This window comes from Macrobrachium rosenbergii, chromosome 23 (genome assembly GCF_040412425.1).
Source record: "Macrobrachium rosenbergii isolate ZJJX-2024 chromosome 23, ASM4041242v1, whole genome shotgun sequence".
Classification (NCBI taxonomy): Eukaryota; Metazoa; Arthropoda; class Malacostraca; order Decapoda; family Palaemonidae; genus Macrobrachium; species Macrobrachium rosenbergii.
In genome coordinates this window covers 10,618,740-10,646,484 of record NC_089763.1, presented here as the reverse complement: position 1 = coordinate 10,646,484, position 27,745 = coordinate 10,618,740, and the positions used below count along the sequence as shown (strand labels likewise).

The following is a 27,745-nucleotide window of genomic DNA, read 5'->3' as shown; positions in this document are numbered from 1 at the left end:
GACGAAGCTTGAAATTTTGGCAGTTATCGTGATTTATATGAAAATATTTCACAACTGATAAAAGCTACAACCATGAGTTATTTTTTGTTGTATTCTACATGAAATTGCGCACATTTCCATATATAAAACTTTATGTAATGACTAATATAAAACAGTGCAAACATTACGACAACGTGATTTAAAGAATTTCTGGCGCGGACGTAAGGAAAAAGTTTTTTCAAAAATTCACCATAAATCGAAATATTGTGCTAGAGACTTCAAATTGGTTGCAAAATGAAGGTAAATGATTGAATATTACTAGAATGTAAGAGTTTTAGCTTACAATTGCGTTTTTTGACCATTTCGGTTGAGTCAAAGTTGACCGAAGGTTGAAATTTTGGCAGTTATCGTGATTTATATGAAAATATTTCAAAACTGATAAAAGCTACAACCATGAGTTATTTTCTGTTGTATTGTACATGAAATTGCGCACATTTTCATATATAAAACTTTATGTAACGGCTAATATAGAACAGTGCAAAAATTACGACAAAATGACGAAAGAATTTCTGAAATTTTCGGCAGAGTTACCACACGGGCGTAAGAAAAGTTTTTTTCAAAAATTCACCATAAATCGAAATATTGTGCTAGAGACTTCCAATTTGTTGCAAAATGAAGGTACAAGATTGAATATTACTAGAATGTAAGAGTTTTAGCTTACAATTGCGTTTTTCGACCATTTTGGTCGAGTCAAAGTTGACCGAAGGTTGAAATTTTTTGTAGTCGACGTTTGCTACGTCCACTCGGCATTCAACAGACAATTTTAGTCGACGTTTGCTACGTCCAACAGGCATTTAAGGGTTAATAAACTAGCCAAATCAATAACTCTACCAGTCTTTATTTGTGTCACTTCCTTTCACCATATTTCTGCTGAAGTAAATTTTGTCTAACAGTATTTTTTATTCTGAGTTTTGTTTCCTCTTTCTCTCCTTCTGTGACTTTTTAATTTCCTTGAAGTCCCTTTTAATTTTCTTCCTTGGACCATCAGATTTCCCAGGATGCTTACGTTTCTTGGTAAAGTAATCTAAAATTCAAGAGAAGGAATTCATTAGAACTATATTCGTACTGGGACCTCTCAACAGGTAACAAAAAATTATCATAAACCACACTCATCCAAAAGAAAGAAATACAACACACAACTAAAAGTGTGCTGTATTTGTATTTTGAGAAAAATTCTGAACCAAACAGTAATGTCATAGTTATGTGATCATATATTACAAAGGCAAATTAATTCAGTAATTTTTATGAGACTTACTAAAACTGCTCAACTGTATGAAAAACACTGACAATTTCTGTAAAATCATTCCAAAATAAATTCATCGCGGGAAACAGATCGTACAGCAAGTCTTAATTCCTGAATATGATATCTAGACAATTTCAAGCTTTAGCAAAAAAAAAAAAAAAAAAAAAAAAAAAAAAAAACTCTTTTGAGGCCAGGTACTACAAAGTGCTCTACAAATATTAATCCAAGACTTAAATTCTCACCTGGGTCAGGTTCCTCGCCAACTTCTTTCCTGAAGTAATCAGCATCATCATCTTCATCTTCATCATCAGCATCTACATCATCTGCCTTACTTTGACCATTTTCCTCACTAACTTCATTTTTGGTGATACCCATTCCAGCTAAGCACTTCTTTTTGTGATCTTCCTTCTTTTTCTTCTTTTCCTCTACATTTTGTTCTTGCTGTTTTTTCCTCTTCTCTTTCAATTTCCTGGGAATAAAAACATTCGGTAAAAGAAAAACTAAGGTTAAATGTAAGAAAATTCACCAAGAATTTCAATTAGCATCTACCTTAAGATACAAAAATGGCATACATGAAGACCTTGTTCAGATGGGAGTTCAACTAGAGAGTGCAAAAGACAAGATAATGGAAAGAACTCATTTCATGTCTCACCTCATAAAGGAAATAAATCTATGATTACCACTTACTTCTTTCTCCTTAAATTTTCTTCTAGTTCCAACTTCTCCTCTGCAGTTTTAATCACATGACTATGATATAAAACTTGTCCTTCCAGAAGGCCACTTTCAACTTTATATATCTGAAAAAATCTTTTATTTAACCAGTAGCTACATACCAACCATTAGCTAGGTATCAATCCTTGTTTATGAAAATACAAAGCCTTTTACAAAGACCATATGGAAATTTATTTCCTTGTGTGAAAGATAAAATGCACAAAGACATTACAAACAACTGGATAAAAAATCATGTTTAAATACTACACTAAAACCGACTATTTTCACAGTAAAACATATTTTTCTAGAAACTCATTAATCATAGAGCAACCTTATTCTGTGCAACCAGAACCAGTCACTACAACCTGAAAAATCTTGCAAACAGAAAAGTCCCAGTACAAAATATAATAGCTCACCATCTATTGACCCAGAAAAGTAAGACGTCATTCTCTGAATGATTTCTTTCACACATTGGTTATGTTGCAGCAGTTCCTGGGATTATCAGTATTTTCTCACCACTACTGTCATACTACCGTAGTAGATATTAGAAAACTGAAGTGGTCTATCCCAACATTCATATATTCTAAAGAAGGCAGCACACAGCAATGTAGCTGAAAGGATGCTACAAAGAAACTAAAGTACTGCAGTTTTCTACATTATGTTGTGAAAAGCAAGCAATCAGTGATTCCCTCTCACAGATTTTAAGGTGGTGGATGAGATTTACATTGCCAAATCTGCCTCAGATTTTATGCCCTCTCTCCCCCCAGAAAATAATAACGAATCTTGAAAACATCAATCTATGCTGAAGGACAAGGTACCTTTTGTTTTGTGTGAGAAAGCAAGACGATATTAATTTTTAAGGCTGCATGCAGTGGGTTCATTCTCTTCAGGATGAGTTCTACATGGAATAAGGCATCTTTTGATTAATGGTTTTCTAGGAAAACTGTTTCCATTAAATAAAAACATCAAATTTCCTAAGAAACCCAAATTCTGTAATACCTGCAAGGTCATTCGAGGCCCAAGCTCACTCAAGCGTACAGATGACTTCAAAGACACTTTAGACTTTTTATCAGGAACTGTAACACGGGCTTTCGGGTCATCTTCTACTTCACTGTCAGACAGCATTCCAGCCCTGTTGAGTAAAATAGGATGAAAAGAAATACTGTACTTCTTGATTAAAGGATGAACAAATCCAACAACATGGAATGGCTTATTCTATAACAACTAGTGTAGGTTATATATTCTAGGTTCACCTTCCAAAATAACTATCTTTATGCCTACATACCAAGTGAGGACACAAACTATATACAGCATCACATAATCTATACTGGAATGTCAAGTCTGGGATTTGCAAGCAAGGCCCAAAGGGGTTTTGTCTTTATTATAAGAATTCATATCTATCCAAAAATATGCACACAATAATACACTGCCCACAAGAAGTCCCATTTCCTCAACCAATTTCACATTTTAAAAATATAACACTTAACCTAAATATAAATGAGACAATTATGAACTTTCACTTACTTGGTCATAAACTCTGAGACATCTGTGAACTTACTCAAGTTTGGTACTTTACGACCCATCAACTTCTTAACACTTTTAGACACTTCTACAGGAACTGTGCGTATAGCATAATGTCGGAGATCAAACTGTTCTTTTTCCTCATCGTAATGAAACAAGCAGCATCTTCTAATTCTATCTGGAGAAGCCTTGAAAGACATGAAGATTTTTATGGTAAAATTAATTATTTGCATACTTCATACTGTTAAAATTAGCTTACATCTTCGCACCACCAAGTGCAAAATAAGCAAAGGAATAACACTGCTGACCTGGTTGGACTGTGCAACTGGCAACATGATTGGAAGGAAGCTTGCCTTCTGTCACTGAGACACGAAACTGCTGCTCTTCCGCTCATACTGCTACAGTGTATATGGGTGTTCCCTTTGGACGAACTATACCCGAGAGACTATGAGACATATCACTGTTGTTCACAATGACATTCTGGGATGCCTCACAAATACTCCTTGCTATCACTCCACCATGCAGATGTTCATAGAAAACCGCCTAGGTAATTTAAAAATCATTGCTAGGCGAACAACGTTCAGTCTGATCACCCGACTGAGAAACAGCAGCAATTCACTCATACAAAGCATCCTAAGCAGTGAAGCAAGAAGTACATCTAAATTGTAGGAAAGATGGGATAATGAGGCGTCTGTTCCTTAAATAACTTATTTCTAATTTTGCAATTATGAAGTGCCATCTACAGAATCTGTCATTACTATTTTATTATTATTATTATTATATTTGCAGGGAGTAGACCTTCTTTGATGCGTGTTTTGCTGAAAATAATGGCACTTTTCAACGAATTAATCTTATACAGGGTTTTTTCAATTCTCCTGACAATTCGTTTTTCTGGCCCAGCTAGGTTGTTGAGAAGAATTCCAATATTCATATTTGTCTAAATTGGGATATTTGTCAAAGGTTATTTTAGGACAATATCATATTTTGCTTATATCTTGTACATTTTTCGTTGAAAACTGCCATTATTTTCAACAAAATATTATTATCATTATTATTATTATTGTTATATTTCTACATTTATTGTCATTACTGGTATTTTCTTTTTTATTATTATTACTACTATAATAATTAATATCACTGTAGAGTTTTACTATTTTCAATTTTCATATTTAGCCTTCTGGACCCAAATTCTGGAACCACCTAAGTCCCTAGCTGGAAATTGTTACCATTTTTAATGTCTTTTTTTACTACTATTCTCAACATTATCAATATTATTACTGTCATTATAATTATCATGAATACTATTTTTTATACTTCTTCGGCAACTGTTATCTCATGTATCTAGATTGTGTATGTTATTGTCTCTACTTGATATATTCCATGTATATGGCTTTGAGCTGATATAAAATCTATTATTATTATTATCATTATTATTACTATTAATACCATACATATCAGCCAAAAAAAATTCAAAATTATTATGTCCAATTCACACTGTACGTTCAAGGACATGGTAGGAAGAATTCTGACAAGAACAAAAACATTCAAACACCACCTGGGTCAGCTAAGCATTATTCTTCTATTTGTTTCAAATGCCAATATCACCTAATGGTGCAAAGATGTAAACTCACTTTAACAGCAGGCAATATTGATCTGAAATGATATAAAAATTAATTAATCACAATTCTTTAAAAAAAAAAAAAAAAAGAACCACAAGGAATGTGCAACCCGTATTTCTAGCAGGCAACTCATATGAAATGGAAGCATACAGTATTATAAGAACAAAAGACAGGATAAACTAATTTAATCATCTACAGGAGTGGCTTCCAGGTCTATGACATACTGTATTCAATCAAAGAACTGTCTCAATATCATGGAGTTGGATTTTAATAATTTTCCAAAAGCAGAAAAAAAGTGTTAAAGTCTCTTTGGAAGGCCTTGAATAAAATTCAATTCCCCTACAAAGACTGTAAAGTCTTGGGTACTATTTTTATTTCCCACAAGATGAAGATTTCTCTAATTCAACAGGGATTTTCTAATGCCTACCACAAGGACATACCTATAGTGTACAGATGAGCTCTTCCCTATGGGCCATCCTCAGACTTATGCCCTTATACACACAATTCTCCTGGTAACTAAAGGGTTGTCAGTTTGTCAAAATCAAACCCAACTCTAAATGAAGGGCTTGGCATGAGATTTTCAACCCACTTGACAACTCCAGATAAACAAATTCTACAAATCAAGAGGCAATATGTCCACCTTAACCTTCAAATATTAAAAGCAATCAAAATCATATTCAAGGTTGTCAACAAGGATGAGAAAGAAAAAAAAGATCAGGTAAAAGAAAAAAAAAGCCCTGCAAATTTAGCTAGAGCAACTATAGAAATGAGCTTAAGACCTAGATACTTGCTCTCTGATGTCTCCTACCCACGGCAAGGGTTTATGAGTTGAGAGGAGAGGTTGAGATCACAAATATCACTCAAAACAATAATACAGTTCAATATGACATTACCGTATCAGGTGCAATATTTGGGAACATATCAAGAAACATTCGTCCAGTCACTTGAAGATGAAGATCTCCTTCATTGGGTTGAATATTTGTCATAATACACGGAGAAAATAAAAACCGATCTCCATGAGTATACTGCTTCTTTAACGAAGATAGGACATCTTTTGCTCTAACATAATTCATTATTCTGGAAATATATATATATATATATATTCAATTAGTGTAACTAAATCAGCACTCATGGTAAACAAACAATTTAGCAACTGCTATTTTAAAATTAGTCAATTTATTTTTCACTTCATTTTACCTCACTACATCATCCTCATCAATCTATCAAGAAATATTTTCAGTTACAAAAACATATTTTTACATATTCCTGATCTGTTCAAATTTGATTAGAAAAGCCAAATTTCATATTTAATACACTACAGATTTTTCTAACCATTTACATGTTCTATAGATACAAACCAAAATCTTTTAACAAAAAATAAACACTGAATCTGAACATACAAAACCAAGTGCCAAACCACTGACTTGAAATGAATGAAGCAACAACCTGATGAAGAGGAAAGATATTTTACATTAAGGGGGGCCTGAACAAAGTTTTTCATTGAAAACTCAGTATATAAACCACTTGAGATGAAATATTACACTAGGAACTTTCATATCAGGGAGTAGCAAAGCAAAAAGAAAGACAAAGAGAGCCAACAATGCCATAGTATTTCAGTCCAATTTAACACTAACTCTCAATACTTTATGGTTACTTCATTATACTGACACAGCAGGGCACCAAGAAAGTAAAGTGGTATATTCCAAAACACTTGCAATGCATGCAATACAGGTAGTGAATGTGCATAGCAGAAGGCCTACAAAAAGGCCCCTGACACCATCAACTCAATCTGATATGTACTTGTATGGAAAAAAGATATTGGTCAATAGTCACTGAGAGGATCACAAACAGAAAAGCTAATTACACATCTACAAGGATTAGTTTTTATTTATGTAGTTGCAAGACGAAAATTACTCGAAAAGACACAAAATAAAGATGAGATACATCAAACGAAAGTATCTATGTTTGTGTCTTACAGAAGATCACTAGCAGAAACAAACACTAAAACCTAGGAGAACAGAAGACCTCTTGAAACAAAATATATGGTAATTCTGCTGCTGAGACATTCCTGGTAATCTAAAAAAAATTTCAAACTATCTCAAGGTCAGGAGCAACCCATTCCTCACTGAATAGGAAAGCTCCAATGGGTGCCTCTACCTCTTTAGAGGCTGGACAAATAACTGTTGGTCCAGTGTTGTTGGCAAACACACCTCTTTAGAGGTAAAGCTAGAAGGCAATAGCATTCTGGTACAGTACTGTATCAATGTCTCTTGGTGTTCTACTTCCCAAGATATTGACTCCATGGATACCAATCTCCAAAGAACAAAGAACAAAAGTACAGGTTTTCCCCATTATAAGATACATTAAATGCATACTGGTTGATATGTGATAGTACTGATGCGTTTTGGAAGCAGTTCCAAAAGAGAGAGAGAGAGAGAGAGAGAGAGAGAGAGAGAGAGAGAGAGAGAGAGAGAGAGAGAGAGAGAGTGTGTGTGTGTGTGTGTGTGTGTGTGTGTGTGTGTGTGTGTGTGTTTGACCTTTTTCTTCAACTCATAACGAAAGTGGGGCACGGGAGGATATTGGGGATACAGACTGCCAGGGGTGGAGGAATAACAAAAGGTACAAAGTATCCTTCCCAGAGAACCATCAAAGCCCAAGGGTTTCCTCTGTAGCTTTGCCAGACACTCCAAAACTCTATAGATGGCCTCTCACTTGACTTTCAAAGTTAAAAAAATCAGTTATGGTTGCTATTCCAAACAGAACTTTCATTCAGAAAGGGAAAATGCCAAGATTGTGCTAAGAGTTCTCTGTTCTCCTTATTTGAAACATCTTTGGTAATAACCATAAACACTTCAGGGTAAGGAGACATACCAAAAATGCCTACTGACCAATCGGCTGGCACTACTTTATAATATAAATATGAACACAAGTTTTCCACTTACTTTAAAATTGAGATGTAAAATGCATAAGACATTCCTCCCTTTGCCTTGACAATAAGTCTACCAATGTAAGGTTAATACTCCAATGCCTCACCAAGATTGCTGCCCCTTCAGGACTAACATTTATTTGATAATTATAATTATTTTTGTTTTTTTACCTGACAGTAAATGAGCAGTCATGCTAAGAATAATACAGCAACTTCTAAAGTGCTTCTGCCTCACTATTAGACCAACTTTACCTTACTGATTTGGGAGTTCTTCACTCTGTCTCAACACATCGTTTGGTTCCCTGGCAAAGGAGAAGACCTACTGATGCTAGCAGTCCAGAGGGCAGGCTATGGAGAGACAAAGCCCTCCAGTTGGTTGAGCTTCAGACCTTTCGATGGGCGGAACCTGATGAAGAGTTAGAGAATTTATTTCTGGTGATAGAAATTCACTAATGGTTCGGATTCCACAATAAGTTGTAGGTCCCGTTGCTCAGTAACCAATTGGTTCTTAGCCACGTAAAAATAAGTCTAATCGGGCCAGCCCTAGGAGAGCTGTTAATCAGCTCAGTGGTCTGTAAATTTTCTTTTATGGAGAGACAAAGGCTCCAACACCTTTTTTGGGGAGGAACCAAAAAGATCTATCACTATCCGATTTTTCAATGCTTGTCTAGCAACGAAAATCAGCGATTTTTGGCACTGATATGTGCCAATTTCCATTTATCAGCTCTGATAATTACGTACTGGCGCTGATACATACCTAACAGAGTCGCCGGTAACCAAACATTGGTGATTTTCGGTTACTGGTGATTTTCGCTTATCACACCGTCAGAACAGAACCCCTGCCAATAACTGGGGGACTGCCTGAACTTGATCAAGGGACCATTAGAAGATGTGGCAGAAGAAGTGAGAGATGACGAACACCATTAGAAGAATAAAGAATAGACTGAGAAGACTTAATGACCTGACCTAACTAACTGTCTATGTAAACTATTATGCCCTTGCATCTTACGATACCTCACAAAATTACTCCCCCTTGATGTGGGACCACCTTGATGTGGTGAGGGGCTCTTGAACCCCAGGAATTTGTTCCCGGGTTTAAGTCCAAGAGTCTCATATATAATCATATATTTGTTTTGGTTAATTTTTGTGGAATTTACCACTTTGGCTAAAATTTACTGGACCTGTTGAATAGGAAAAGATATCATAGCAAGGATTGGGTTTATATCCAAAGCTAAATAGTGGGAATTGTGGTAGGACCCTCAATTGCCCGATAATGTTTGGACCTAAGAGTTATCAGATTGATAGCTCAAAGGCATAACTTTTCTTTAGGGCTGGACCACAGATTCCAGGGGGATCTGGGTTTAGGGATAGGACTCTTGGCATTCTATCCGGTTTGCCCTTGATGTGATTAAGGTGGGGACAATTGTATTCTTGTAATACTCTCAGTCCTAGCAAGCAGGTTTGGCTTACACTTGGGCCACTCTAATCATGTTTTGCCATCCCCCTGTGGGGTAGGGTAGGGGGTGGACATTTGGGAGTCGGTTCTCACTTGTGCCATTGGTGGAAGAATAAACCCCACGAAAAGCTGATATCTTTTTAAGGTTTTCAGGTTTTTTTTTTCTCAAATCTTTATATTTAGTAGTTATAAGAATTTGAGTATCCCTGGGCCCTTTGATGATACTGTTTTGGCACTGCTGACGAACTCTGGACTGGTTGTGAACTACTCTTGTACCACCTCCATTGACCAAAAAATTGTAAATAGTGTAGATAAGTCTGACCAGCCCACAAATCCAGTGTTAGATGTTCCTGATAAGAAAAAGAATCTAGAAAAAGAAGTTTTTAGTTCCACATCATCAAAAAAGGAAAACTTGAAGAGAGTCACAACTAACAAATATAATGTTCTCCATCTTACTTCCCTACCACTTGATACTGATTATGAAATCAAAACCAGAATGTTTGAATGCCATGGAGTAATAAAGGAAATCAAGATGAATTTTATGGAAGAAAATGAGGAATGGGAGGTTTGGATCTCTTTCACAAACAGTGAAGAGGCCATCCATGCAAGCTGCAACTTGCATAACATCAAGTTAAATGAATCTAACATCAAAGGGGACCTCTGTGAGAAGGCTCCTCAGAAACTAGAATCTTATAGACCCAGTGACTGGTATGCAAAAGACCCAGCAAAATCTGAATCTGAAGGAGTAAAGGAAAGAAAACCAAAACCCCCTATGTGGCTTCTGGCAACTGCTAAAGTAGAAAATTATTTTTTAAGACCAGTAGATATCTTCAGAAACTAGGTTTCATTAAATCTGGAGACATTACACGATTTGGAAAGAAGATTGTCCTAATTCATGGAAAGCCAAAGAGACAATCTGTCATGCTCAGTCATTTAAAAAGAGACAAGGAAATTGCCAAGGACTTCAAGCCTCACCTTAACCTTAGTTATGGCAGAGGAGTGGTATTCAATAGAGATTAGCATGATTTTAATGAAGAAGAAATTCTGGATATGTGTCAAAAGAAGTCTGGAAGGTACATAAGGTTCCCAAAACATCAATGGTTGTATTGACATTTGAAGATCAAGAAATACCTCTGTATGTAGACATTGAAGAGGAAAGAGTAGGAGTTAAGCCCTTCAAATAGAAGCCCTTGCAATGTTTCAACTGTTTCAAATTTGGACACCCCTCTAAAGCCTGTAAAAAATGATAGAGTATGCAATAACTAATCTAGAGATGAGCACGGAGACTGCATGCTTGACGCAAAATGCTTAAATTGTGGTAAGGACCATAAACCTAGTGAGAGGATATGCCCATACTTCAAAATTGAAGAAGCAGCCCTTAGCAAGTCTAATGCAGAACACATCACTGTTGGGTATGCCAAACGCCTAATGAACACAACCCGAAATTATGCCAGAGCATTAAAAGAAAAACCTAATTTTCTCTTGCCAACAAATTCACCATCCTCCAAGGCTGAAAGAGGGTCATCCAGGCCTACCAAACTACTATCTGAAGTAAGAAAAGAGCATGTGAAGGCAAGCCCACTACTCCAGAGGGTTTTACCAACACCCCTCAAGGCAGATGCACTGCCTTCTTTACAATCTTCCCCTCCCTCATAGACAAATCTATGTACCTCTCTAGGGCAGTATCTCTGCCTAACTTAGGAGAGGACGAACATTCTAAGGAGGTACCAGAGACACCAATAGAGGGGGAGGTGTCTAGACCAGGTAGCTCCCCATCCTACTGTAAAAGAGAGAGACCTCCATCACTCTCTCCCCAAGGTCATAAAACCAAAATATCCAATAGGTATGAAGTCATTTCTTCAATTGACAATGAACCAAATGACTTATTCATCCACAAAGTCAATGCTGATGTTCATTGGTCTTCTAGCCAGATCACTAAATAATAAAAAAAAAAAAACAGATTAGTGTGAAGCCTAAGATATCAAGATCAAAATTAAACCTAAAAATTTATGTAACCCAAAAATTGCTAATGAAAAGACCTCTTCAGAGTCTCTTCCAAAAAATAAACCATTTTCATGCCTAACTTTTTACAATGGAATTGTCAAGGTCTGAGGGCTAAATATGAAGAGCTAAAACTACTCATCCATGAATACTCTATTACAGGAAATCCCCAGTTATCGACAAGGGTTCTGTTCTGATGGTGTGATGATAACCGAAAATCACCAATAGCCGAAAATTGGCGATTTTTGGGGCTTACTGGTACCGAAGTGCCGAAAATCACCCATTTTCAGTTATCAGTGCCTCTGTTAGGGATGTATCGGTGCTGATCAGCAGATATCGGCAATTTTCGGTGCTGAAAATTGCAGATTTTCATCGCTAGGCAAGCGCTGTAAAGCCAGATCACCAATAACTGAGCCCGCTGATAACCAGGGACTGCCTGTACTGTTTGTCTACAAGAGCAAGCTGGACAGCAATGTTCCTTGTCCAAGGGAATATGTCAGTTATAAATTAGGACTCCTTATGACCAACAAATGGGGAGCCAAGGTGGGAGCCTCATTTATGTTCGCCACGATGTCCCACATATACACTTTACTTTACGTACTCCTCTGCAGGCAATGGCTGTACAAATTGACATTGGGAAAAGATATACTATTTGCTCTATACAGTATACTTGCCCCCTAATGAAAATATTACATATGACGATCTTACCCCAGTAATACACCAACTCCCTCAACCATTCTTACTACTTAGAGACATGAATGGTAGACATCCATTATGGGGTAATGTTTTAGCAAATACCAGGGGTAATATCATCTCTTCATTCAAAGAAAATTAAGACATAGGGATCCTCAACACGGGAGAACCTACTCATTTCCATAGAAAACAGGCACCGTGTCATGAATTGTGAGTTCTAACTGCATTGTGGACTTGAACTGGCGAACACTGGATGACTGGCATAGTAGCGATCATGCACCAATTATAATAAACACTAGCAAAAGTTCACCAATGCCTAGATCCCCTCAGTGGAACCTGGACAAAGCTGACTGGATTAAGTTTCAAGAGCTTAGTGAAATTGAAGGGAATGCAGATGAATTTCAAAGTACTGATGATGTCATTGACCTGCTAAATGGAACTCTTCATACAGCACGTATAAACTCTATCCATAAAACTACAGGTGTCTTCAGAAAGCAACCAGTACCTTGGTGGTTATCAGAACTCCAAGTACTGCACAGGGCTACCAGACAAGCTCTTACTTAATACCACAGGCACCATACAGAAGAAAATATGATTATATACAAGAAATCATGAGCACAATTCTGCCGTGCAACAAAAGCAGCAAGACGTCAATCTTGGTCATCCTTTGTATCCTTAGTTAACAACAGAATGCCGCCTTCACCTGTTTGGAGAAAAGTCTGGAAGAATCCAGGAGGATAGCAGGAAAATTCACACTCAATCCACCTCCAGTCCTCAAAGTGAATGGTCACTTCATGACTGGTTCAGTACAGGTTAGTAATACTCTGGCAGAGCACTTCTCAGATACTTGGCCACTGGCATTTCACCTGCTGGTTGACGGAGCTAATCGCATTAACCTGTTGTGTTGCAGTCGTACCTGCAATAGCCTTTGCCAATGTATCACAAAAGTCAGAAGCTGCTCCTGGTTTTCATTACACAAATTGAGAAGGACAGAAAACAATTGCACAAATAATTTGTTGTCTGCTCAAAATAATGATAAGGCATGAAAAGCTTTTATTTTGGAAATGGCGTGACTTGTTACCCAACTGATGGCTTTATAAAGCCTGGTAAGGATAAAACAAGCTACCAACCAACTGCACTAATTTGTTGTCTGTGCAAAATAATGGAAAAGATGGCCAATGCAAGGCTTGTCTGGATCTTGGAAAAAAAAGGGAATTTTGTCACCTGCACAGTGCAGATTTTGAAAACTCCACTCAACAACAGACGCTCTAGCCCGTCTTGAGTCATCTATTTGTGAGTCATTTGCATCCAAGCAGCATCACGTGACAGTATTTTTTGACCTTGAAAAGGTATATGACACTGCTTGGAGATGTGGAATTCTTAAAGTTATTCATGAATGTGGATTAAGAGGGGAGTTGCCATTATTCCTAAGAGCATTTTTAATACACAGACACTTTCAGGTAAGAGTAGGTAATCCTCTGCCTGACAGAAAATGCCAAGTAGAAGGAGTCCCTCAAGGTAGTGTGCTCAGCGTTACTCTGTTTGCCTTGGCAATAAATGGCATTTCTGCAATTATTCCTCAAGATGTTCATACAATTTTCGTGAAGCAAGAATGTCCACAATTGAGAGAAAACTTCAGTTGACAATTGATCAAATAACCAAATGGGCAGATTTGAATGGCTTCAAGTTCTCAAACAGCAAAACTGTTGCAGTTCATTTCGACCACATTCACGGACTACATCCTGATCCTGATGTATATCTTAAAGGACAAAGAATCCCATGTGTAGAAGTAGTCCAATTGTTAGACTTAGTTTTTGACCGAAGGTTGACATGGGCTTCACATCTTAAGGTGCTGAAAGCTAAATGCCTAGAAATTTTAAATATCTTTAGTCCTAGCACACACATCCTGGGGAGCTGATCGCATGACACTTCTTAGATTGTACAAAGCCATTATACTAAGTTGTTATATGGCTGTGAAATATACTCTTAAACCACCCCTAATCATTTAAGGATTTTAGACTGTGCACCATTCTGGCATTAGACTAGCCACAGGTGCTTTTAAAACTTCACCCATTCCAAGCCTTCTTGCTGAAGCTGGAGAACTGCCTCTGGAACTGTATCATCAGTCTTCTGTCATCAGATACTGGTATAGGTTGCAAAGACTTCCAGGCTCTCTTGCATCTCAAACAGTTCATAGAAAGAATTTCTTTGGCTACTATGAGACTCATCCTAAATCAGTGCAACCTTATGGATATAGAGTAAAACAACTGTTGAATAGCCTGAATCTGAATCCAACTACCCCTCCTGAAATTGCCAGTAATCTCTCTCTGTCACTATTTTACAGGCTTTAGGAGAAATATGGCAGAAGAAGAAATTCGATCCATTTTTTTTTAACATTCAGAATGTCATCGAAATAGTAATTTTATATTCACAGATGGATCCAAATCCAATGTTGGAGTACATTCTAATGATTCTAATTGCAGGGGTGCACTTCCTCCAGAGGCATCAAATTTTGCAGCAGAGCTGTATGGGATTTTAACTGTTGTTGAAAAAATAGCTACAATGGAAGATGACAATTTTACAATTTTTTAGTGATGCAAAAAGCATTTTACAGGCTTTAGTACATTTTAATCTAACCAGCCCTTTAGTTTTAAAGATTCTAGAGTGGCTTGTCATCACTGAGCGCAGAGGTATCAGAGTGGAATTTTGCTGGGTTTCAGCATATGTTGGTGTGCCTGGAAATGCAGAGGCTGATGTGTTGGCAAAAACAGGTGCAGCAGAACTACTTCCAAGGGGATATCCAATATTACACAGTGATTTCTGGCCGAATATCAGGCGGTCTCTTTGTGATATTTGGCAACAGCGTTGGGACTCTGTAGACCAGAATGAGATGAGAGCGATCAAAAATCTCATATCTACTTGGAAGTATAATTTTATGCCCCGAAGATGGGAAACCGCCCTCTGTCGTCTTTGCATTGGCCATACTTGTTTAACACCAGTTTTCAACGACGGAGAGGCCTTGCCCATACTGTGAGGACTGCTTAGTCCCCTTGACTGTAAAGCATCTGTTGGTCAAATGCCACACTTCTCATTGGACGGGTCGATACTGTACTCGGCTAGCACTCTGCTAGGCCCACGTTCAATTCTCCGGCTGGCCAATGAAGAATTAAGAGGAATTTATTTCTGGTGATAGAAATTCATTTCTCGGTATAATGTGGTTCGGATCCCACAATAAGCTGTAGGTCCTGTTGTTTGGTAACCAACTGGTTCTTAGCCATGTAAAATAAGTCTAATCCTTCGGGCCAGCCCTCTCTAGGAGAGATGTTAATCAGCTCAGTGGTCTGGTTAAACTAAGGCATGCTTAACTATTTGGTCAAATGCCCCAGTCTTGGGGATTTAAGAGTTCGATACCTCTCTGAGGCTTGAGGTGGGGATGGTGGGTACATCCTTGCCAAGATCCTTGGAGAGGATTTAATGTATGATGCTAGTGGCATTTTTAAATATATTTTGGAGGCTGGAATTTTACATAAGATATAATTTTATTTCCTACAAGTTTTATATTATAAATATACTACACTATGTAGTCCTTTAATTAACATTGGTGTCAATGACCATAGAAGTCACAATGCCTGATAACTTAAAATCATTCATTCACTCATAAAATTACTCTTTCTCATTAAACCACTCCTTACGTTTTCACACCAAAATAAGAAAAAGAAATATCAGTTACACCCTTTACCTGTAACACCTGTGTGACCATCATGTCCAACCAAATACATTTGGTTTACTGTACTCAAAATCTGTTTGTACAGAACGAAACGCTTCTATCTCTGCTTGCTGTAGAAGACATAATGCAAAACAGAAAGCATGTACAATACCGTACAGGAGAAAATCAGCCAGAAATAGTCAAAATTATTACAGCACATTCACAATATACACACAAGAACATGGCATGAAGAATTCTGACAAGAACATAAATGTTCCAAAGCCAACTGGTGGAAACAGGTGATCACAGACAGCCCATCTGGGTCAGCTAAGTGTTATTCTTTTGTTTATTTTGAATGCCAATCATACTTAATGGGCAAAGATATAAACCAACTTTAACAGTAGGTAAAATTCATCCCAAATAATAAAAAAATTAATGATGAGCAATTCAAATTAAAAAATTACAAATTTTGCATCAATTTGTATTTTTTATAACTAACACACCTCCGTCTTACTGTAAGGATAAATTATCTGGCACTAGCTGGAGTCCAGTTAAAAATAACACAAGGAATTGGTGGCAACAGGCGTCAGCCAATAGGAAAGTAGGAGGAAGCTACATGACCTGCTTTGGAATTATTCTCTGTACTGCCTGCTGGCAGAAAAGAAAAAAAAAGAAAGGAAGATCAGTCTTCTCATTCACTCTCACTTTTATATCCAACATCATAGGTAAGATACTGAACTGTTCTACCAGGGGCACTGGATGAGTTACACAACTTGGTGAGCAGCCACCACCGGACCCAAGGAAGAAGTGTCCAAGGACCTGTGGGCAACGTCCCGCAGATAGAAGGATGTGAAGGTGGTTTGGCAAAGCCAGGTACTTGCCTTCAAAATCCTGTGAACCAACAAGTTCTTCTTGAAAGGGATGGTAGGGCCTAGACCCCTAATATTATGTGTTCTTGCATGCACTGTATCGACATCTTAATGTGAAGCAGAGGTGTAAGCTTGCGTAATAATTTTGTGGTGGCATTTAGAAGTTTGGGTTTGTGTGACTGAATAATTGTTTTTTCTATTGTTTATTTTATGTTTTTGTTGTGAATATCTGATGTAAGTTATAATTTTTGTTTTTCTTTTTTTTACTTGCAGTTTGCTGGAGTGTGTTAGGGTAGACTGAAGGGTTCCTCTTCACCTAACTGTGGAGCAAGAAATCAAGGAAACACAAACGTAAGAACAGAGATTTTCCTTCAGAGGACAGTGGAGCAGAATATTATGAAATGGGCGATGAAACGATATTGAAAGAATTAATCCAATGAGAGAATTAGAAGAGCAGTTGAAAATAAAGGAAGAGATAAGGCAGAGGTGAGAAAACATAGGGAGAAAACGCAAAGCTGCCAGATTGCAGAAGCAAAAATACTTGGTCAGACTGCCTCCTCCCTGTTCCTCCACACACGACAATGAATCCTAAAAGGTGCTGATCTCGACACATTTGTAGCAAAGAAAGTTCAACAGCAGTTGAAAAGGAACAAAAACTAGGTGTTGATCTCTCCAGTAGGAAGAAGGATATCAACGAAATAATACTGGCTGATGTTCAGCAAGCTAACTCCCAATCTGAAGAAGTCTCCGAGACCATAGTTGGGGGAAAACTGTAGGAATGCGATTGATGAATTAGGTTGGGGTTCTTTTGATAGTTGTTGGAGGATTGTAGATTAAAATTATGAATTAAGTACAGGTTCTTTTTAAGTGGTCGTTGTACATTAAGGTTGATGAATCAGGTTAAGTTCTTTTAGGTGGTCATTGTAGATTAAGGTTGATGAATTAGGTTAAGGTAAGTTTAGGTAGTTGTTGTAGAATAAGGTTGATGAATTAGGTTAAGGTTCTTTTATAAGGTCGTGGTAGATTAAGGTTGATGAATTTCAGGAAGATTCTTTTTTGATGGTCGTTGTAGTGTTAAGCGTGATAAATTAGGTAAGTTACGTTAAGGAAAGTCAGAGTTTTATCTGTTCCCAACATACTGCACCAATTGTGTCAAAGAAAAAGCCCCTACAACTTCACATAACGAAGAGGAGATGGTACACGTAATCTTGGACACTTCTTTCTCGTTCTAGCCTGTGCTAACTGTCTGCAGTATGTAACCCTGCCACACACGTCCATGTAGGCAAAGGAACGAAGGGTGATAAATTAAAATAGTAGATTCTTTATACTCCCATATGTATATTAAGACAGACAGACAATAACATGAAAGTGGAGGGAAGTCTCATGCTTGTCACTTCAGCGGCCACTTAACTGGAACCACTTATGCATGTATAATCAGGCTAGTGGTCTTACAATAAGTATACAGTAATGGTTAAAGCGTTAATGCACGATAAATGATAAAAGTAAACATGATTCTCCTGTAAGACAATAATAAAGCAAATACATATGCAACAGTAATGATATTTAATATCTATACAAAAGTAAATGTACATGCATTAGTAATATTTGATATCTATACACCTCCCTCCCCCTTTACGCTCATAACACTGTCTCAAGCAGAACACTGACTCCTTTTGGTGAGTCGGAATGAACAACGAGGGGCACTCTCTTCCCTGACCAGAGCAAGGGGACAAAGGGACCTGGGGACAGGTGTCATCACTCATATTAGGCACTGGGCGTAAATGTCTATGGTTTCAGAACCATACGTGACCACTAGGAAGGAGCACTTCTTACTGTTTTGACCTGCCATGGCCCATCACGATGCCAATCTTGTTCCACCATAGCATCGTAGCGTCCTGTGTCCTGACTTGCTGGCCGATGGTGAGACCGGTTAGATGGCAGGCATGTGATAGAGGCTCAATCTTGTTCGGGCACCATAGCGCAGAATTATCGGTCTGAGTTTGCCACTCATCTGTGAATGACTGGGGGTGGGCTGGAACATAGATGCCATGAGGATGGCCATAGAGATGGTGAGCATCCAGCACCAGTTCCAGCATAAAAGGTCTCACAATCTTTGCATCTGGATGGGGCGGTCCTGGTGATGAGGTGTTTGACAGTTTTACTGCGGCTTCTGTGTGTCCATTGGACTGTGGGCAATGTGGAGAAGTGATGATGTGATGAATGCCCCAGCAGTCAACAAATTGCTTGAATTCTTGGCTGGAAAATGGGGGTCCTCCACCAGTCTGTGAGTGGAGCGGGACACCAACCTTGCGGAATGAGACACAGAACATTCTTATGACTCTGGCTGTGGTTGTGTCACGTCCACAGGGGACAACCACAGGCCAGCCTGAAAGCCTGTCAGCAATATCAAGGAAGAATTTCCCTGCTACATGGAAGAAGTCAGCTGACACAATTTCAAAGGGCCAGGATGGGTGGTCGTCACACATGTAAGGTTCTTGTTGCTCACTGGGGAGAAGCTGTTGGCAGGCGTCGCAACTTTCTACCGTATTCTTTCTATTGGAGTCGATGCCTGGCCAAAACACTGTCTGTCTTGCACGACATCAAGTAGCTTTGATCCTTCAGTGGCTGTCGTGGAGGAGAGCCAAGGTGTGTCTATGGAGGGCTGCAAGGATGACGATCTGGGGCCCGTATGGCACTAACTCTCCATCCACTTAAAGACTATCCTGCAGCTTCCAATACAAGAGGGCGGAGGCATGGAGGTCATAGCGGTTGGCAGGAAAGCTGTCATCTCTAGTAAAATGGCCACAGCCGTGAAATCAGGGATATGGATTATGGTTACAGCCGTTCGTTGTGCTGTCAATCCTTGAGTCACGGTCACGGCTGTTGGCCGCGCTATCATTCCTTGATGAACAGTCACAGCCATGTGCTGAGTTGTCATTCCGTGTACAATGGTTATGGCTGAGAGACCAAGAGCAAGGATGATCACGGTGGCGCGCTGAGCTGTTGTGGCGTGAAGGATGGCCATGGCTGTGCAACCTAGAGTCATGGCTGTGTGACAAGAGCGGCGCTCGCTATCCATCCAAGGAGAACATGAACTCGAAGGAGAGTGGGGATGGTCTCTGTCCTGAGAGTGTTGCTTCACAATTGACTTCTTAACTGGAGCATTAACATCTTTCCTAAGGACTTTTTGGACAACTGATTCCTGTTCCATGCACCGAATAGGCTGACGATCTGGTTCTAAGGTAAGAGAGACACAGACGTACGCTATTCTCACAGAACGGCTGAGTGAAGAAGAATGAATGGGAACAACAAGGACGTGCTTGGATGGCCAAGCATCAGGTGAATGAGAAGATGGTCTGAAGACTGCCTACGAAAGAAGCAGCGAGAGGAGACTTTGGTAAGGAAGAGGCTGAACAAGAAGGAACTGGAAAGCCTGCCATTAAAGGAGACAAGAAGCCTTCCCAAGATGGTGCCGTAGGTTTCCTCTTATACTGCCTCTTATTAGCAAACCTCTTCTCTGGCTGTCACTCTGCAGGGCCAGCATTCGAATCTCCGGCCGGCCAGTGAAGAATTAGAGGAATTTATTTCTGGTGATAGAAATTCACTTCTCGCTATAATGTGGTTCGGATTCCACAATAAGCTGTAGGGCCCATTGTTTGGTGACCAATTGGTTCTTAGCCACGTAAAATAAGTCTGATCCTTCGGGCCAGCCCTAGGAGAGCTGTTAATCAGCTCAGTGGTCTGGTTAAACTAAGGTATACTTAACCTTATTGCTCAGGAGGCCAAGGACAACACACAGAAGAAGGGTTGCTTATGCTGAAAACATTAGATCTGCACCTACTACAAGTGGGATGTGGGTCTGTAGACAAAGAAGACAAGAATGGGAACAAGGGTTGCTACCATCTCCAGGACATCGTCTCCGACGCCTAGGAGGCTTATCTGAAACACTGGCTTGCATTTTGGGAAATGCAAGGAAAACACAGACAACACAAAATCACACACAATACACACAACAAAAAATGAAAGAAAAAAAACCAGAATGCCATAGGAGTATGCGGGCAGGAAGTGATGGAAAAACCGGCTTCTTGAGAAAGAAGGGCATCAAACCATCTTGCTACGAGGACGGTTAAAAAGAAACTGATATGATGATGCGTAGTGGGGGTAAAGCAGGTCACATGGCTTCCTCCTACCCCGCTATTGGCTGACGCCTGATGCCATCAATTCCTTGTGTTATTTTTATCAGACTCCAGCTGGCGCCAGAGAATTTATCCTTACATTAAGACCAAGGTTTGTTCTGTATATAAACAAATGCTCACTTCATTACCAATATATGAACTGCTTGTCTTTTCAGTGCATTACCCCTAAAACTAAGAAACTCTGGTAATCAGTAAACATTTGAAGGCAGTCTGTTATTTATATTTGCAAACAGAGTATCCCTACCATAAGTTTTGCTCAGTAAAATTAGCTGTGCATTTCTTAGCATGTTTGCAAAATGGTAAGGTGTCAGTTGTCAAAGATGAACAATGACTGGTAATGAAAAAAGACTCCTCCCTGCCTAGTGCTTAAAACTTTTACACTAAATATTATTCTGCTTGTGAATACTTTTATTTAGGTTATTTTATATATAGACTGGTAAATTTAGTCTTGTGTGATTTACCAAAAAATCTAAATTGGATGGTATGTAGGATATATGATGAAATTATCTGCTAGAGCAAATGTTTGAAGGATCCTATGGTAAGCAAGACTGGATGATTGCGAGTAAATAAGGTAATGCATTTTTATTAATGTTTTTATTATATGTTACGTGTGGGGCTTGGCTGATGAGTTTATTATTTAATTAATGTAATTTATGGGACCCTGCTTTGCCAATGACACACGTAACCTGTCAATTAAAGCTAAAGTTAACCTCAAAGACAGGCAATTACTTAATTGAATTAGGCCGCCAGCCGGGCACGACGTACGGGATAATGGATTACTCTGCAACAAATGGATTACATCAAACCCCTTTACTTCCTGCTCAGTCAAGACAAAGAAAGAATGTGCTGTAAGCGAAGGAAATAACATGAACAATTAGTCAGCGTCTGACACAGTCAATTCCCCCCTTCCTTCAAGTAAAAAAATATAACGCAACGAGTGTCTATACTGGAAGATATCGTACGCAGTTTCGTATTGGTAAAGGCTATTTCTCTTCCGAACAGTGGGATCGAGACACAAGACTGCCTGAAATTTACTTACTTAACTTTCCCTAATTCCTACTTACTGCACGGGAATAGCTTATGCAATTTCACTAGGCAATATTAATTATTCATACACTAGACTTCATAAAAGACATATGGTTATACCAGGTTCTCATACATGGTGGCGAAGTGATGAAGCAATGGGAAAAGATGAAATACCGTGGAAGAACACTAGCAGACAGCAGATACTTGTCAATTTTCAGACCTACTGTTACGTGGGTTGCTTGCGCACTGCAACTATCAATACGGTTTCTTGGAGAACGGGTATTTTCGGTTCACTAGTAAATAAGACAGGAGAGGACAAAGGATAAAGTTGGTCTGAGCACGACGCATGCTCTTAGCCTCAAAGCTGAGCTCTCTCTGCTGGCATTGGGTCAGGTCAGGGCAAAGCTGTAGCGTTGGGCTGTTTTTCCGATGTTCATAGATAGCCCCGGGCATTCTGAAAAATTGACAGAGACATCCTCGAATGCACAGAAGAGAGCAAAAGGAAGCTTAAGACCACCTTCAATAGAGGTGGCTTGGTAAAATCCTCCCTATGGGTTACACCCCTAATGCTAAATTATCCCTGCTAAAGACATTTTTTTTTCTTTAAACATAGCCTACCGCATTCCCTTAGCGTCAACAGAGACGTCTTCCTGTCTTTGTTAGAATGATATTCTTACTAAATAATGCGGAGAGGGTAAACAGCAGAATATTTATAAAAATTACTTTTACCAATTTTATGCACAGTAATTCTTGATGATATACAATGTTCTTTTTCAGAGACTTGACACCTCTAAACTCACAATAACCATCCACACAACAAATACTGTTAAGTACTACTAACTTGAACGTTACTGTAGGCCCTCGAGGTATTCTACACAATTTCAAGTACATTCCAAGGGATGTTTGTGTGAAAGCAATTATGTGAGTTAAATTCAGCTGGGCAGACACTGCAACAAAATCTTTTATGACATTTTTCTTAGTACCCTGAAAAGAAAAAGATCACGAATTAAGAACTAAACTGAAAAAAGTAGCCATCAGAAGGGAGTATTCCCTTCCCTCTTTTTTAGAATTTTTACTTCACAATGGAAACTCTACAAATGGCTAACTAAGAGAGATATGGCTATTCTATAACATCATATGTAACTAGAGTAACTATCTTCAGAAAGCTGAAGCAATGTAACCAAATCATAGGGTTTAAGAGGAGGGAATTCCTAGTAAAAAAGAAATCTTCATTTGTAAAAACAAAATTTGTTTTATTTCATATTGCGCATGTTTCATATAATGAAACAGCATCTTACTCTAATAATGCAGTCAATATCTGACAAAAACTTACAACAGTTCATTGGCATTCTGTCTGACTGGGCAGCATCTATGTCTTTCCCAAGAAGTGTTTCACAATATTCAAAGGATTAGTAAACAATACCTTCAATCTGGCAGGAACATTTGGCTCCATCATCCACTGAAAATCGTGAGACAGTCTCTTTAAGTCAGTCGACACACTGCCACGGGTTAAAACCAGGCAATGTGGATCTTTGGTATTTTCATTTACAACTTTTGCTTTGTCCTTCCTACGCTGAAGAATACGATTCTGTAAAGTAAAAATGTAAGGTAAACAACATACTAAAGTAATAATATACAAAAGGATAACGCTATGATACAGTAATCCTCGATTATCCGGAACATTACAATTTTTTAAGTAAACTGTATTTTTCCTAACTATACAAACCTGAGGTCCTTTACATTAGGAATTACTTTCAGCGAAGCTGGAAACAGCCGTTGAACTTTCAAACAAGGTGGTTAGGCAGTTAACTACCAACCAGGAGGTGGGAGTCTCGCCTGCCCTGATGTAAACATTCCAATTTGCCTTTCAGCCCAGGTGTCAGATTCAGAGATGGCATGAGGTGGGCATGAAAATGTAATGTAAAGGACCTCAGGTTTCTATAATTAGGAAAAATACAATGTACTTTAAAAAACTGATTTATTCCGACACAATATACAAACTATTGGTCCTTTACATTAGGAAGACTCACTGGTTGGAGGAAGGAATCTGAGTGAGTCTCTATGAACTGACTGGAGTTTGCTACACTACACCTTGGGTTCCCTTCCCGGTCGACAGAGTGAGGAAGGGAAAACCTGCCTCTGACAAAGTGATCAGGTTGTAGGAAATGCGAGATCAACTGTCAGACTTCTGGGCTTTTTCATATGAATGAGGAAGACATCATTTCATACAATAATAGGCTAGGATGAACCTTGAGAAGTCGGCAACAGTAAGGCAAATGCAAGTATCAGGTTTGTCTTTATTGTCACAATCTCCTTCCTCCCCTTGCCAAAGGAAGGAGTGGGTTTACTTCTATGATCCTGAAAGGAAATACAGTAAACCCCCCATATTCGCGAGTCTCACTATTCGAAGACTCATGTATTCACAGATTTCTCTGTGGAACATATCTACCCATTATCAGCGGAAAATTCACCCATTCGCGGTATTTTTCACTGAGAAATATTCACAAATTACTGTATTTTCATATCATTTTCATGACTAAATACACTTTTTGTGATAAAACTTAAAATACTCAGGTAGTGTATAAGCATTTTTAAAAGTTTTTTTGTGTTTAAACTACCAAAATAGGCAGTTGTAAGTGTTTTTTGAGGGGTTTTAAGTATTCACGGATTTTAGCTATCGTGGGGGGGTTCGCATCCCCGTGAATACAGGGGTTTACTGTAGAACGGAAGCTTAAAGTGTATGCTTATCTGCATCGACCGCCAGATCCAGCATGTAATAGCACGTCCACTCTCTGCCCACAGGAAGAGAGCCAGGATGAAGAGAAGGAAGAGAGGCCAGTCACTCCCACACTCATTCTCGCATCCACAACCGCACGTCTTAGGCGAGATGCAACCCTGTCCTGTTAGAAGAGCTGGGTAAGCTAAACAATTTGGTGAGCAGCCACCACAGGTCCAAAGGAAAAGGTGTCCAAGGACTTGTGGGCAATATTCCAAGGGTAGAAAGAAGTGAAGGTGGTCTGCTGGGACCACACCCACGCTTTCAGTACTTGAGGAACCAACAGGTTCTTCTGGAATGTGAGGGTCTGACCAATGCATTGGATTTTGTCAGCTCTCAGATGGTAGGTACCGGTGTCGTCTTCTCCAGCAGCAGAGTACGCTCTCCTTATCATCAAGCTGACACTAGGGTGAACACTCGCGTGAACAACTGGGGAGCAGTCGAGAGCCCGAAAAAGAATGCCCTGAATTGGAACACCGTCTCCCCGAGGACAAAGCAAAGGTACTTGCGGGAGGACTGATGGATGGGTATTTCGAAATACTCATCCTTCAGATCCACCATAAGCATGAAGTCGTTCTCCCTGATGGAGGCGAGCACAGAACAAGTCGTCTTCATCGTGAACCGAGTCTGGCAAAAGAATTGGTGCAAGGGAGAGAGGTCCATGGCCGGTATCCCGAAGCTTTCTCCATGAGAAAGACAAGGCTGTAAAAGTCTGGGGACCAATCCGACACGACTTCTACAGCACCCTTGCTCAGCATGGCTTGCACCTCTTGTGTGAGTGCCAGATCCTTTGTTGATCCAGGAACATAGGTACAGAGGACCCTCGAGTCCTTCCAGGGTATGGTCCTCCCGATCTACCTGTACTCTCCCAGCAGGAGGGAGAACCTCAGCAGACCCCTTGGACCCTTCCTACACTATGCGGGCGTACAACCTAGTTGATCCAAGGACTGAGCCACGAACGTATGCCTTTGTAGTTGAACTCTGGGGAGACGAGCCTCCAGAGTTCCTCCTATCTGACTCGTCCCTCCCAGGGAAACCCCAGGAGGTTGAGGGGACAGGCGATGAGGAATGGGCACCCTCGCCGGTCCTGCTGGTGGAACCAGCAGGAGGAGTGATGACTGCAACCTGGGTCCTGGAGAGCGCTTTTGCCTTGGCGAAGCGCTGTCCTGAGGAGAGCGTAGTGGTTCATGCGAGCCAAGCCGGGCGCTTAACTCAACCAGGCCAGGCCGAGCACGTGAACGTGATCGCGGGCTGGGTGGAGTCGAACGCGCAGCTGGATGGCAAGAACTGCGCTGTCCTCTTGACGGGCCCCAGTCTTCTTCGCAGCTGGAACCTCGCAAGAAGACTGTACAGTGGACCTCCTCTCTGTCTCACCAGATGCTCGGGCTCAAGAGACCGAGGCACCTACCTGGGAACCTGGCTTGGCGCTTAGAGGCAGTCCCAGCAGGCAGGGCCGAGACACCTGCATGTCTAGGCTTTTCTCCTGTCCTGTGCCCGAATTGGCACAGTGAGCAGACTCTCACGGTACTGTTCGGGATACCTGAGTCTCCTTAGAGGCCTGGGTACTTGGAGCGGACTTCTTAGGTGCGGCAATGGGTGTGCAGACCAAGGTTTGCATGCCCGTGGCTCCCGAAATGCTAGACCCAGGGGTCAACTATTATGTTCCCTGACCCGAAGGACGGGAAGAGCCAACAAGAGATCCCACTGCTTCCCCTGTGGAGGGAGGCAGTTCCTTAGAAGTCCCAGAATGGGGGGGAGAGACAGCCTTCTTCTTTGCCCGACGAGTCTCAGAAGAAGAAGGGGAGGAGGTAGGAGACGATGACGAAGATGAAGACGATGAAGACAAAGATAACGACACCTTCCAAGAACTCTTCTCTTCTTCGACTTCTTCGTCACCTTCTTCAGGATGGCGGTCAAGTCACCCATCCAAGGAGGGAGCAGCAGATGTCACAGAAGCAGCTGGGGTGGCCAGGGTAGCGGGAGCAACCTGGGCAGCAGATTCATCAACAGCGGTGACTGGGGCAGCCAGGGCAGCCAGTACAGCCCGCGAGCCAGGGAAGCCAGGAGCAGCGACTGGGGCAACTGGAACAGCCTGGGCAGGTGGAGGAGCCAGGACAGGCCAAGAGCCAGAACCAGAAGCCGTGACTGGGACGACAGGGATAGCCGGGGGCAGGTGGAGCAGCCAGGATAGCCCAGGAGCCACCAAGCCAGGAACAGCAGGAGCAGAAACCATAACATGAGGCACGGAAGAGGTCACCATCATGGAAGGTCCTGGCCGGGACAGTGGAACAATGGAAAAGCCAGGGAGCAGAGGCACTGCATGTGCATCTTGGCGAAAGCTGCCATGGTCACAGTGCTGGTGGTAACAGTAGCCGCGGCGCGAGTTACCAACGCAGTACACTGTACAAGTCAGATGAGTGAGGAGACCCACCAGTGATGGGATGCCAGGAAGACCCAGGTTGAACTCAGATCTGTTGCCCGCCCCCCCAGGAAAAGCCTCTACCACCAAACCTGAAGAAAAGGTCAGGTCAATGGAGGGAGTCTCCACTCTCTACGGGGGGAGGAGAAGCCCCCGAGGAGAGGTTGTCCTATCGTCTGAGTGCTCCCCGCCCCCGTCATTCCACACCCAATGAAGCGAGTGAAGAAGATGAAGAAACAATCCCGAAGGGTTAGCCACCAAGGGAGCCATTGGAGGCATATAACCCTCAGACAATGCCTTGGAAGGCCTCCTCCGGTATTGTTTCCTCCCCTCAAACTTCACCCACTGCTCAGCCAACCAAGAGCAACACATGACACAAGTAGATACCCATGAACACACACAAGGAAAATAGAAAAGATCCCACCAGGAAAACATCTCAGCAGCAGTCAGGGTGGGGAGCGAGAAACACGTCTGCATCGCACGATGGCTGAAAGCAAACTGGAATGTTTACATCCGGACAGGCAGGACTCCTGCCTACGGGATG

General features: G+C 40.4%; 1 protein-coding gene across 1 annotated transcript in view; it reads right to left on the bottom strand.

Annotated features, from left to right (window-relative positions):
• Positions 1–857: 857 nt before the first annotated feature.
• The window catches only part of ppan (Brix domain-containing protein peter pan), a 39,798-nt gene continuing 12,910 nt past the window's right edge, over positions 858–27,745 (bottom strand). Inside the window, exons 2-9 of the mRNA XM_067125227.1 lie at positions 23,430–23,594; positions 22,848–22,990; positions 6,027–6,210; positions 3,518–3,702; positions 2,993–3,125; positions 1,970–2,079; positions 1,525–1,751; positions 858–1,063 (exon numbers count right to left, since the gene is read on the bottom strand). Coding sequence (XP_066981328.1) covers positions 939–1,063; positions 1,525–1,751; positions 1,970–2,079; positions 2,993–3,125; positions 3,518–3,702; positions 6,027–6,210; positions 22,848–22,990; positions 23,430–23,594 — 1,272 coding nt within the window. The 3' untranslated portion in view covers positions 858–938. The remainder of the gene's footprint in view (positions 1,064–1,524; positions 1,752–1,969; positions 2,080–2,992; positions 3,126–3,517; positions 3,703–6,026; positions 6,211–22,847; positions 22,991–23,429; positions 23,595–27,745) is intronic.